Below are 14,296 nucleotides of genomic sequence, written 5' to 3' on the forward strand. Positions count from 1 at the left end.
ACCAGAGGGTTTACTGCGAGTTTATTTGACGTTACGAGATCAAACTGAGGGCGCGTTTGGCGCTCTGATTAGTCAATAGAGTATTGCCAATAAAGTATTACAATTAATTTACCTTTTTTTAATGATTTAAAAACACATTACACTATATTCCTAGATACATAAAGACCAAAATCGTTTACAAGTTCTTAGACAACATATTATATGCTATTTGATATTTATTTACCTAGTAATAAAAGGTTGATTTCGGTTGATTCTTCTTTTAAGGTATTGACAACATTTTCATTTGAAATAATTGCATTGTGAACCTATTTTAAAATGTCTGATTTAACACTCGGTTTGTGAAAGGCGGATCAATGCAAAAATCAACTTAAACGGCTGTTAAATATTTGAACTGCATAATTGTAGTTGATTAGGGAATGCATGTTTTAACACGTTACATTTAAATGTGCGGATTTTCGCATTATTCGGATTATTAATAGTTCGGTTTTCATACCCTAGAGATGATAGATTTTTGTACTTTCAGAAACCGGGTTTTGTTTTTATTAGTCTAACTGACAGTACCATTAGTACGAGTTTACTTTACATTTAACGAAAACGAAACGAGAGCGCGTTCGGTGCTGATTGGCCGGAACGAATTAACCAACCAATCAGAGCGCCGAACGAGCTCAAACTCGTACTAAGGCCTCAGTTAAGTTAAAAGCAACTTTATCAGACATATTTAAAACAGATCTTTAAACGCAATGCTTACAAAAGTTAAGCCTACCTTTATAATATGTTTGTATGTATGTCCGTGTTATTGTGTCATTCTCCTAAATGCGTGTACAGTGTGGGGGGGGGCTGCTTAGTCCGGCGGCAGGTAGCTGAACAGTTTGTATTTGTCCCTGATGTAGGGGCGTACGTCGTCTTTCTGCGGGGGAAAAAGGAAAGATATTAATGTTAAATATATTAACTTACCAAAAGGATAATCATAGGGGATTCATGATAGCTCAAAGTTATTGTATGTAATATACAGTGAAACTTGGTTAAGTGGGACCTGGATAAGTGAGAAACCTCCACAAATGGAACTCATACTGAGGTCCCTACCCATTGGCACTGAATTACCTCTATTAATGGGAAAAATAACTATTTATCTGGGATTCGCTCTTTCGATTTATCATCATAGTTACCTCTATAACTGAGACAGCAAGTGAATTTTAATGCGTAAACCTCAATAAGTAAGACAACATCGTTTTGTTTGTTGATTTACTTATTCTTATTCATTTATAATGTGCACATAACACATTGTTTTATTTAAGAATTACACCTCTTTATCTGAAATAACCCGTATGTTCACCTCCATTAATGGAACCCTCTGTAAATGAGACAAATGTTTATTTATACCTGGTTATCTGAGACACTGGGTTAGTGGAATACCTCTATAAGTGATACCAATTTGAAGGTCCCTTGATGGTCTCACTTAACGAGGTTTCACTGTAATTTGGAACATTCTAATAGATATACAACTTAATTAAAACGTTCTCCTGTGTCGTGGATGCGTTTACAAACATACAAGTTCACATACACATGACACCCAGACCCGGAACAATAATTTGAGGATCACATACAGAGTTGCTCTGTGCGGGAATCGAATCTGGTACACGTTGCGCGGCAGCCAGACCCAGCCACCGCGCCAACACAGTACTACAGCCAATATATCAGAAAATATATAATATATCAAGTAATGTACGTACAGTAGCGAGATGCTCGAGGAAGGGCAGCAGCTTGAGCAGCTCGTTGTCGCTGCGGTCCACGAACCAGTACTACAGCCAATATATCAGTAAATATATAATATATCAAGTAATGTACGTACAGTAGCGAGATGCTCGAGGAAGGGCAGCAGCTTGAGCAGCTCGTTGTCGCTGCGGTCCACGAACCAGTACTACAGCCAATATATCAGTAAATATATAATATATCAAGTAATGTACGTACAGTAGCGAGATGCTCGAGGAAGGGCAGCAGCTTGAGCAGCTCGTTGTCGCTGCGGTCCACGAACCAGTACTACAGCCAATATATCAGTAAATATATAATATATCAAGTAATGTACGTACAGTAGCGAGATGCTCGAGGAAGGGCAGCAGCTTGAGCAGCTCGTTGTCGCTGCGGTCCACGAACCAGTACTACAGCCAATATATCAGTAAATATATAATATATCAAGTAATGTACGTACAGTAGCGAGATGCTCGAGGAAGGGCAGCAGCTTGAGCAGCTCGTTGTCGCTGCGGTCCACGAACCAGTACTACAGCCAATATATCAGTAAATATATAATATATCAAGTAATGTACGTACAGTAGCGAGATGCTCGAGGAAGGGCAGCAGCTTGAGCAGCTCGTTGTCGCTGCGGTCCACGAACCAGTACTACAGCCAATATATCAGTAAATATATAATATATCAAGTAATGTACGTACAGTAGCGAGATGCTCGAGGAAGGGCAGCAGCTTGAGCAGCTCGTTGTCGCTGCGGTCCACGAACCAGTACTACAGCCAATATATCAGTAAATATATAATATATCAAGCAATATACGTACAGTGGCGAGATGCTCGAGGAAGGGCAGCAGCTTGAGCAGCTCGTTGTCGCTGCGGTCCACGAACCAGTACTACAGCCAATATATCAGTAAATATATAATATATCAAGTAATGTACGTACAGTGGCGAGATGCTCGAGGAAGGGCAGCAGCTTGAGCAGCTCGTTGTCGCTGCGGTCCACGGGCGGCGGCCAGTACTACAGCCAATATATCAGTAAATATATAATATATCAAGTAATGTACGTACAGTAGCGAGATGCTCGAGGAAGGGCAGCAGCTTGAGCAGCTCGTTGTCGCTGCGGTCCACGAACCAGTACTACAGCCAATATATCAGTAAATATATAATATATCAAGTAATGTACGTACAGTAGCGAGATGCTCGAGGAAGGGCAGCAGCTTGAGCAGCTCGTTGTCGCTGCGGTCCACGAACCAGTACTACAGCCAATATATCAGTAAATATATGTTATATCAAGTGGTGTTTCGTACAAAAGCGAATGCCCAAGGCACGATGAGCCTCGCCTGGTCGGAGGATCCTCCTTTTCTAAGGAAACTTTACTCTCTGTTGTATAAAGCTGTATATATGAGTGTATGTAAAGTCCCCAAGATACAGGATTATCATAGTTTGAGGACTAACGATACTCTTAATGATCAAACAAATTGTGAAATAGTATAAGACCATAAATGTGAAGTTCATTAAATAATAATTATTGTTAATGTACGTACCTGTGGGCTGTTGTCGACGATGACAGTCTTGCGCAGGTCGCGGCCGAGGATGGAGAGGTCCTTCACGTAGTTGCCGTTCACCAGCAGGCAGTGCTCGCGGAATAGTCTGCGGACAAAATATGTAACAATTGTAGTATGGGACCGCTAGATGTCCTAACATAGAGAGGGGTGTGGTTTGTAACGTCGCGCTCCCCGTAAAGTGTACGCATTATGTTAATGGGAAATTCTGTTATTTATTTATTTCTTTCTTTCTTTAGGTCTGTGGATTACTTTACAGTAACAAAAACTTTAAAAAAAAAAGGATCAATTTAATGTCAGAAAGCAGTTACGTCAGCGTGTAGACGATAGTTATAAAAATGAAGTATGATGCAAGCACAGACAGCAGCATACAATTTATATTTAGGTTACTAGATCCAAGATTCAAAATGCAGACATTTGTTTTTTTTAGGCGGCCATATACATTTTTTTTAAGCAAACATTGCTCCACTTTAGCGATTTTCTCCTGTGTCGTGGGTGTTACAAAGTTCCCCTACACATGACACCCAGATCCGAAACAACGATTTATGGATCACACTAAGAGTTGCTCCGTGCGGGAATCGAACCCGGTATCCGGTGCCCAGCCGCCACACCAACCGTGCAGTCATCGTCTCCTCTTTATATTTGTTTCATAGTGTTACTAGTGACAGGAGCAACGCTGATTACTTATCATCAGAAGATCCGTCAGCACGTTTTTAAAGCTGATCAAATGATATGTATTTTGCAAATAGTTAAGGAATAACACTTTTGACACGTCAATCTCTTAAATAACTAGATGAAATTGTGATTTCCTATAAGACTACTCTGTGAAGAAATGCCGAAACAAACTCAGAGTCATAGTCTGTTTTAAAGTCCAGACAAAATCAATTAAAGTTTGTCACCGTTTCTCATAAATCAAGTTGTTGTGTACCTGTATTTGATCCAGCGTCGCGCGGGGTCGAGCAGGTTGAGCAGTCGGTCGGCGTAGACGCGCTTGCTGGCCGTGAACAGGATCACCTCGTACAGCCGCGACACGCGCGACAGGAACTCCGCGAAGTGGGGACGGGTGCGGACGAATACCTGGGGGGGGTTCCGTGTTACTTACTATATATGTATTCCTAATGTATTATAGAGAAATCTGATATAACAGTTTGCACGATAGCAAACACACAACGTACAACTAAGGAGTGGAATGCCTTGCTGGGGTTGTGTTTCCTGATAAATAACTTTGGATCTTTAAGGCTAGAGTGAATTGAAGCCTTCATCTTCGACCACATCATCGCTTTCCATCAGGTGAGATTGTGATCAAACCTGAGCCTATCAGTATTTAAAAAAAAACCACCCGGAAATTGAAAAGACAGCATAAACAACAGTTTACAGTTTATGAAACCAATCAATCAGTTTTGTGCAATCTTTACCAAAAGGATCACCTCGTACAGCCGCGACACGCGCGACATAACTCCGCGAAAAACATTTGTTTTTTCTTATAAGACTAATCTTATAGATTGTGTTTTGGTTTACTCTTGATGTCGAATAGATAAAAGAAATATAAAGTGGTGAGTTTTTTCAAAAGTGGGAATGTAAAAGACATTAAATTACAGAGAAGCACAGATATACAATATGGAGATCACTAATATGATTAAAATGAAACTACTACTCAAGTAGTACTCATTCACATAAGCATAATACAACTTAATATTACAACGAAAACCATAAATTGTAAATTATTGTATGCTGTGTATCGGCCAAATGTTTAATATTTGACTAATAGAGAAAATGTTTCAGACTAATAGAGACAATATGCTTGTATGAACTGTATGTACCTACCATATTCTATGCAATAAACAAATTTAAATAAAACGAATATCAGTTTATTTACACCGTGAATTAGAAATATCAAAATAAGTATAACTCACAGTATATCGGCAGTCCTGGAAGAGCACGGGGAAGTTGAAGCTGGCGTCGGGCAGCTCCTGCAGCGAGCAGTGCACCAGCGTCTCGTCCAGGTCCAGCACCTGCGGGAGACCAGACCAGGGCAGCATCAGAACGTGTTCTACTCGCACGTACTTGTTTTAGAGGGAGGTTTTGTGGTGTGTGGCGACAATGACAGATGACAGAAGTCACACATAGACTATCGACGAGCAAATCAACGGATGACGTCACAAATATCCTGCATCGCACATACGAAGTTTACATGCGAATTAAGACGGATAGAAAATCCCAACGAACAACAGTTGGGCAGAAAGCCCGCCAGGCACGATCATCTCGCCTGGTCGGAGGATCCTCCTTTTCTTAGGGAACTTTACTCTCTGTTTCCTAAAGGTGTATAGTTGTCGCCACAGACAGTAATGTTCTTGTTAGTTACATCGTTTCTTTAAAACTAGCTTCTACTAGCAGCTTAGGGTTGCCAGATCCAGACTAAACATTTCCTGGACATTTCTAGGCCTTTTTTTCAGTGGAGAGGGAGTGTCAGACTCTTACTGACTAAAAACCACCCCGTTCCTACTCCTGCTTGTCGAGCCGGAGCCCCGGTACATTGTGCTGCTTGTCGAGACATTTCTAGGGATACGAACGGAATCTGTGTAAAAGTGGGAATTAAATAGGTACCTAGAACTTACTCTTTCCGCCTCTCAACTCACGCAGAGCGACTTGCGAGCACATTACAACGTTTAGTTTGACTTTTGCAGCCGCAATATCGATTGTTTGTGAAAAAAACTAGTATTTTTTTAATTCCGGGACAGGAAAGTAAAATTACTGGACACGGGACAGCACACAACATTTCGAGACAATCCCGAAAATTCCGGCCATGTGGCAACCTTACAGCGGCTACATGTTCTATTAGGTATTTATCGCCCGAATACTCAAACGCTGCTCAATTTTAAGTTGTACTTAAATATCGTGCTATCTCTGTCATTTTATAAAGAATTGATAGTGACAGAACTACATTTGAGAGTGTCTTAAAATTGAGTAGCGTTTGAGTATTCAGGCATATGTCAGAAATATACTTACAAGACTGAAATCGGGGCTGGTCCTAGTCTTCAGCGGCAGGGCGGGGTACCGCGCCCGCAACGCGCCCGTCGCGACCGTCTCCAGTGGCGGTAACTATACACAACACAAATTTAATTAGAAACAGACGAAACGTTAATTAAATTTATTGTACTATTTTTTTAAATAGGTAATTATTAAATGTGAAGTATTTTATGTCACTATAACTGTATAATGTAGTGTAGGCTTAAGCTATGCATGTTTTTTTACTAATAAATAATTACATAGTATTTATTTGAAACATTCACACATAACTCGTTCAATTTTCTCTCTTCTCGTAAATAATAATATTAAATACTATGCTGAAAACCGCATCAAAATAGGTTTTGTTTTTTATGGGACACGCCGTTAATTTCAGGGGATAAAAGGCGAGACGTTATAAAAAAAAATTAAGGGTTGTTGGGGAAATCGAGAGAGAATCGAGAGTTCGGGGGTAATTGGGCCTCCTATATCGCGTGAGTCACACAAACACACTTCACTATCTCGCTTGAAACCTTTCAAATGTAATCCCAAATCACAGTTCAGTGGTTCGTTAATTAATTTTATCCAAAATCAATACGTTGGAGAGAACACTTTTATAAATACATCAAAGATAATTTTTACATACTACTTTCTCGGTAGCAACAAAGCTTATGGCTTGTATGATTATAATACTAATGAAAAAACTATTGTTTTTTGTAAATATTGCTTGAGTTGTGTAGGTGAGGTTACCAAAGGCCCAATTACCCCAGTCTTCCCAATCTCCGATTTCCATTCCCAAAAGGCCGACAACACACTTGTAACGCCTCTGATGTTTCGAGTGTCCATGGGCGGCGGTGATTGCTTACCATCAGGTGATCCGTCTGCTCGTTTAACGGCTTATACCATTAAAAAAATGGTCCATGATCAAGAAAAGGTTGAGGATTCCCCATATGGTATATGACTTTTGTGATGAGTTCAAGTGTACTTGCGAGATCATTGCTAACTATTTCACGCCGTTTTTTTATAGTTCCATCGTTCATATGACTTAGCAACTATAATATGTATGCGTTATTTCAAACCGTATTTCTGTTCAGTCGTGGTATCATTCTAGCCAGCCCAAAATGAAATCTTTGAATTGGACTCACCTGTTTGATAAAGAGGTAGGGATCGAAGGCGTCCCAGGTGGACATCTGCTCGCAATCCACGCGGTTGCTGCACGACGATATCACGTCGCCAGCTTCCTCCTACAACAACATTGCAATTATTTATACAAACTATACATAAATGATCCTGGTAGGGGTAGGCGCTATTCTTCCATTTTTTATGAGGGGAGAAAATCATCCAATGACTTCTCTCCCGTCTTGGACGAGGGGAGAGGGAGTGCCAGACTCTTACTGAGTCACAGAGCTTTAGAGACCACCACAGATGGAGTCCAGTAACCTGATGCTTGTTACAAAGCCGCGGAAGACCTGACGGGTTGCCGGGGCTCCGGCTCAAAGAGCAGGAGTAGGAACGGGGTGGTTTTTAGTAAGTCTGACACCCCTCTCGGCCAAGGCGGGAGAAGACATTGGATGATGAAAAAAGGGTAAAAACTTGAACTTTTTAAAACTATGCCTTTCTACTCAGGCAACCATTTACATGCATCCTATGTATAAGTAAGAAAGTATGTATGTATGTGATGTGGTGTGATACCAGAGAGACTGACCTCTATGTCTGTCGGTGAATGCTCGTCGTGGCAGGCAAGCGCGGGATCGTCCGCCGAGATGTCCGCTCCGTTCTGTACACACAAATACATATTTATTTAACGGATTAATCTAAAAAAAAAAACTACTAAAGGTACGCTTCCACAAGCCCGCAACGCACGCATCGTATGCATCGCACGCAATGAATTTTAGTTTGTCTTGTATAGAAACTCATACAACTACGTCCACTGATCCGCATCGTACGGACCGCATCATCGGCAATGCCTACATGCGATGCGTACTGATGACGTCATACGGAATGCGTACGATGCGTGCGATGCGTACGATGCGTGCCTGTGGACGCTTACCTGGTCTAGATACCATGGTTCCGCAAAAATGATACAAAATAAACTATCGGTGTTTCTTATTTATGACCATAACTATTGAGCTTTTATGTTTTCGTCCAACATCCTCAAAAGCAAATATTTTAATAACATTGATTACACAAAACTTCACAAAAGATACTAAAACATAGACCATCACACATACCCATCCAGCAGCCTCCGCAGCCAAGCTCTGACTGATCTCCGCGAGGAACCCAGAGCTAGGGCTCCGCGCAGACAGGGCCTCGAGGCTCTCTATGGCGGTGCCCTGGGTGTCGCACGTAGAGGATATCTCGCACTCCGAGTCCCGGACGTAGCCGTCCTGCTCTAGCATCGTCACGAAGTCCGGCTGTGCGAGAGAGATGGAGAGAGTTAGTTATTTTTATATTGTTAGGTGTAGCCTGATTATTGAAAAGGGGGTTTCTGGTTGGTTTTTTGGAGGAGGGACAAGGTTTGTAGGGATTTTTATTTTAGAAATTTTGAGTAAATAGGGGTTTCGGGTTCAGATTCCTCGGTCGGGCACAATATTACTGGACTTTTTTCGGATTTTCGAATAGTTATCTCAGTAGTAACACGGAGTAAGGCATTGTGCCCATATGGCAATAGGCTCCCCCCTTACTTGAGACCTATAACACAAATGGAGAAAAGTGGGTGTATTTTAAGTCTTTGACTGCCAATAGAAAACGGTTGAAGGCAAATCCTCCGCTAACGTCGGTCACCGGTGACTCCCGTGGCGTTTCAAGTGTTAAGCAACCCTTTATAAAACAAATGGCGTGATAACATAACAAAATATGTTATAATCACCATAATGTTAAAATAATCTCACCTGCACATATTTATCCCCATTCGTGAGGAAATCGGCACAAGTATCCAGATCGTCAGTAGTGGACGTGGGCTGGTACATCTCCAGGTCGTTGCTGGACTTCCTGCGCTTCATCACTCGCTTGTCCACCGAGTTACTCCGCGACGTCCTCTCCTCAGCCTTCTCCGTGGTCATCACCCTGGCCGCTTTATCCGCGAGGAAGTTTATATCCTCCTCCGTAGCCGGCAACTCCTCGTTGATCAAGCTAGCACAGTCCGTTATAGCCATGAAATCATTCAAACAATCATTTGGAAGACATAACTCTGATGATTCTACGTGCCCATCCGAATCAGACTCCTCGGATTTCTGTGTCGGAAAGTCCACAAAAGTAGTTGTGTGAGCCTCGTACATGGTCACATCGTTATCTTCAGAATAGCAGTTAGACTCTGGCACTACGGGCACCTTCTTAGTCCTCTTCTTCGGACTCTCATTCGTAGAACTCACCGAGGACTTTGTCACTTTAGGCGTAATCAGACCAATTTGACGGACCTTTCTAATTGGAGAGCTGTTCAATGAAGCTGACTTGTCCGTCTTATCCATACGTCTAGTCTTGCGAGGAGAACTCATTGCTGAAGATATTGTCTCAGTCTTTTTAAGCTCTCGGTTCAACGAGCTGTGTCTCAACTGCACACTCTTCGTTGTACGGACCTCTTTGGTCTTTGACGTAGTAGTGATCTTATCATTCTGCGGCTTTACTTTCACCGCAGTGGATGAGGACACCGGATCTTTAGTAGAGCTCCGTACAACAGTCTGAAAGATTGGTTTCTTTGTGCGGTTATCATCTTTGTGCTTAGCCTTCTTGTGCATAGTCTCCGATGGTTTCTCCATGTTCAACTTGATTCTGACGGGACGAGTTTTTAGTTTCTGAGACCTAGTGATGCAGAGTTGCGGTGTCTCAGACACCACATTTTTCACTTCACGCTTGAGGATGGCCTTCCAAGCGTTGGGTGGCTTGGCGACAGGCTTGACTGACTTCTTGAGGCTTGTTACCTTTGTACTCCGTTTACCTGAGAGCGGCCGCTCCCTCTTCCTACTTCTTAACCGCATCGCAAGATTCGAGGGGGACTGAACCTAGGGAAGAAACTGACAGTCAAGCGAGATGTTTGGGTACTTCTAGTATATGCATAGGTGACTTCTAGAGAGGAATGAATAAGTGATAGTACTGAAGTGATTTCTGCATTTCTAACAATTAGATTCTTTTTCCTAGCAATTTGTACTGCTGACTAGCTGTAACTAGGTGCATTTTAGAGTAAAATATACCGACTTATTAAAAAAAAACTAAATGATCTTTGGCTTTGTGTCTAAATGAAATATCTAAAACTGTTGAAATTTTCTAAAAGGCCATAAATGCTATAGACATTTAACCTGCTGTTTGATAGAAGATCTACATGAGACGCAATGTGCTTTCTATTGTATCTCGTATACCAACAGACAAGAGGTAAATGCTATAATTAGAATAATCTAATGCTATGATGAACTTTCTAATACATATTTATCACACAATTTGCTCTGCAAACTGTAATGAAATGAAAAATTGAATCAATTTACTTTAATGCATCCATTGTGTACAGTATGGTCAATTTTATATACAATAATATGTTCTAACTATGGACCCTGTTAGGGCCTTATGTCCCTTAAAAGCACATGTATTGTTCTTGATATTATGTTCAACTAAATTAAGTAATTATTCCATAATTAAATGACCAATTGGATCTAATAGTATAGCTAATATAGCTATGCTAGAGGTAGCATTTTCTAAGTAAAGAGTTCTTGGGCTTATTAGTTTTTTTAAAGTATAAGTCAATACTTGATCTAGGTACTTTAAAGGTTTTGGTCAAAAATAAGTGTACATACCTAATTACATTTTGAGTATGTAATTAAAGTACCTAAAATAATTATGTTTACAGCTAATTTAATTTAGATAATATTGTACTAAGTTCTAAGCCCCCAATAATGAAGTTCCTTTCAAAACCTCCTTGGTTCGTGTACAAGTAAAATTAAAAAACTACTGTAAATATTGCAAAAAATGTCAACAAATGATTTGTTTACATTTTTCTGTCAAAATAACATTGACATTCTTATCTGTGTCATTGACATGGATAAAAATATTTGGGCAGACATTATTTTTACAGGTGTTGCAGTCTTGTGGCACGTAATCGTCATTTTAACCATAGGACCAAGGCAAAATGTGACACAAAAATAGGTTGTTCAGAAATGTACTATACTTACATGAACTTAATTTTTAGAAAGTTTAATTTACTCCATATCCCGTACGTAAAGCATTAGCAGAAAATTAATTAAAACACCAGCTCGTGTGGATAGACATAGCCCACTGGAAGAGTCCCTTTGTTTTAATTTATTTAATTTTTTTTTACTTCCGTGGTCAATCGGCGCGGTACACTTCGCGCCTTTTTCCAACTACACTTTTCACCACTTTTCACTATCAGTTTCTAATTAGAACACAATTAAAAAGCTTCATGATGAATATAAGCGCTATTTAAAACAACTATAATGAATAAACTATTAATATAACATGAACATTTGCAATGCGAAAGTAAAAAAGCGGCACTGGTACATTATCGATTTTTTCGCTGCTTGACGCATGCGATTCCCACTGATGCGTTGGATTTTATTCACTCAAATTACCAATGAAATAGTTCAATCGCGGAAATATATTGAATAATAACACGTAACGAGTAATTACATGATAACTTTAATTGTAGAACACAAAAGCCAAACAAATGTCAAAATGGCGGCGTTTCTTTTTTTAACTACGACGTTTTTCTGCAGATGGCGCCGTGGCGCTGCGCGCATGCGTTTTGCAACTGCTCTGAAAAGTCGATACCACAGCTGATACGGTAGAACATAGAATAATACTTATGTATCTTTGGAATAAAATTAGTTTATGTTCGCTGCATTTAGATTCATTATTAAATTTAACTATAAAATTCGAATAATTTGTTCATTCCGATACCCTAATAATGCATTCTTAGCATAGGCTTGGAATACCTACAATAAAACGTTATAAAGATACAAAATTAAATACTATTTAAAATCTTCGTTAAAATTATTTTCGTTTTAGCCGTAGATTGCAACATCCTCTTCAACTATTATCCATTTGCTTATAAAATAACTGGTAAAAAGTGGGTGTTATTGTATGGTACATTATTTTTATACGTGTATCTCTTCTATCACACCTCTGCATTCCCTTCGAGAATTAGAAGGCGTAAAGTTATCCTAAGTAGAATATGGGAACCTTTCCAAGGATGATCAAATTAGAAATCCTACTATTAATATTATAAATGTGAAAGTTTGTGAGTATGGACTTTTGTTACTCTTTCATGCAAAAACTACTGAAGGAATCGGGATGAAATTTAGAATAGGGATAGATTATGATCTAGAATAACATTTAGGCTTCTTTTTATCATAATATGGAATGCGAAAATTATTAAATATTTGTGTTGTAATAAATTATTAGTATTTATTATAATACGTAATTTATTTATAGGGAGTTAACTTTAAATATGAGTTTTAACTTTAAACTCAATAGTTTTAAATAGATTTTATAGTATTTATTGATTCACTCTCCACTCCACACTTTCCTATTTTATAACGTTAAAAATTATGGAATTTAAAAATTCTGCGTGAATAAAAACGCGTTGCAATTGTCATATTTTAGTAATACCATATAAAAAGATTTTCCATTAATAATGGGAAAACAAACAAGTAAGGTTGATGATTAATTTTAATAAACGGAAGACATTCAATTAATGCACGTCAGAATCGTATCTTCATAAATACATTTTGTTCATTAATTCTAAGTTTATTTAGATCATTGACATAAAATAAAACGTAGCAGTGCTATCAATACTTAAGAGTTTGAAATCATATATTTTTTAATTAATCGATAATTTCCATAAATATATAATGAAATAAATCTGAAAAATATAAACGTTAAAATATATTTTTTTGTTTTGTATGGGTAGCTTTGAATTTAGAGATGGCAACACTACAGCAATCGCCAACCCAACCGCCAAATGATGAAATGACAACAACAAAAGTTCGTTTTGTTATGATTTGATTTAAGTTTTGTTTACGAACAAAGTTTTGTGGCTAGTGATAATATTAAACACTAATTAAGCAACTGTTTATTAATTTTATTTACCATTACAATGTCAAGTGCTTCCGTAACGTCTTCAAAACGAGAGGTAAAGTTATTTTGATACTTACTACTTTTTACAACTTTTTCAACCTTAAATCAGTAATATTTCATTTGTACCCCTGTTTTGAGTAATCTATAAGCTCAGAACTAGTGCTTAACGACTAATTAAAGTCAAATTTAAAGTTACTTATACTATTATAGCATGTGTTTTTATAAAAGAAACATACCGCAATGCAAAACTTGTTACATGTTTTGAACACAGGGCATAATCATTTGATTTTATTTTTATTTAAAGTAATAAATGAGAATACAGTGACTTATTTCATTTTTAAGCTGCCAAATCCATGAAAAAATATAATAAATTATTGTGTAACATTTTTTGTAATCATATTTTTTTTTTTTTCAGAAACAGAACATAGAGTTAGCTCAAGAAATAGACTCTATGAAGGCAATGAACAGTAGCCTTAGAGCCTACTTGGAACATTTGAGAGTGTTGAAGAAAAACTTATTGGCTATGAATGATAACTGCACACAGCTGAACAAAGTCAACGATGAAATTATTGAAATTGTTAATAATAATAAATAGTTTGTTTTATGTCATTTAGGAATAAATTTTTATTATTTATTTTATTTAAGTACTATTTTTTTTAAATGTTGCCCCACACTAGGATTTTCTACTGTGTTGTGTGTTTACAAACATACAAGTTGCATATCGCCCAGACCCGCATCAACAAGAAGTTCTGTTGTAATGATTATTTAATCTTGTGTTTTTTTTATGTACAATGCTTTTATGTTAAGCTTCTCATAATATAAAATAGATATTATAAGGGAACATAATTATAATCTATGCTTTTTTATATTATAAAGCTGAAGATTAAGTGCTCTAATCTACAGAACTACTGG

General features: G+C 38.4%; 1 protein-coding gene across 1 annotated transcript; it reads right to left on the reverse strand.

Annotated features, from left to right (window-relative positions):
- Positions 1-216: 216 nt before the first annotated feature.
- LOC118280003 (uncharacterized) lies at positions 217-12,012 on the reverse strand. The gene is made up of 11 exons (XM_050702471.1): positions 11,461-12,012; positions 9,196-10,302; positions 8,536-8,718; positions 8,010-8,081; positions 7,450-7,548; positions 6,308-6,400; positions 5,215-5,313; positions 4,230-4,378; positions 3,284-3,389; positions 2,927-2,995; positions 217-907 (listed from the first exon to the last, which is right to left on the reverse strand). Exons 2-11 carry the CDS (start codon positions 10,276-10,278, stop codon positions 842-844), a joined length of 2,019 nt encoding a protein of 672 aa, XP_050558428.1. The 5' UTR covers positions 10,279-10,302; positions 11,461-12,012; the 3' UTR covers positions 217-841.
- Positions 12,013-14,296: the final 2,284 nt, after the last annotated feature.

This window comes from Spodoptera frugiperda, chromosome 22 (genome assembly GCF_023101765.2).
Source record: "Spodoptera frugiperda isolate SF20-4 chromosome 22, AGI-APGP_CSIRO_Sfru_2.0, whole genome shotgun sequence".
NCBI lineage: Eukaryota > Metazoa > Arthropoda > Insecta > Lepidoptera > Noctuidae > Spodoptera > Spodoptera frugiperda.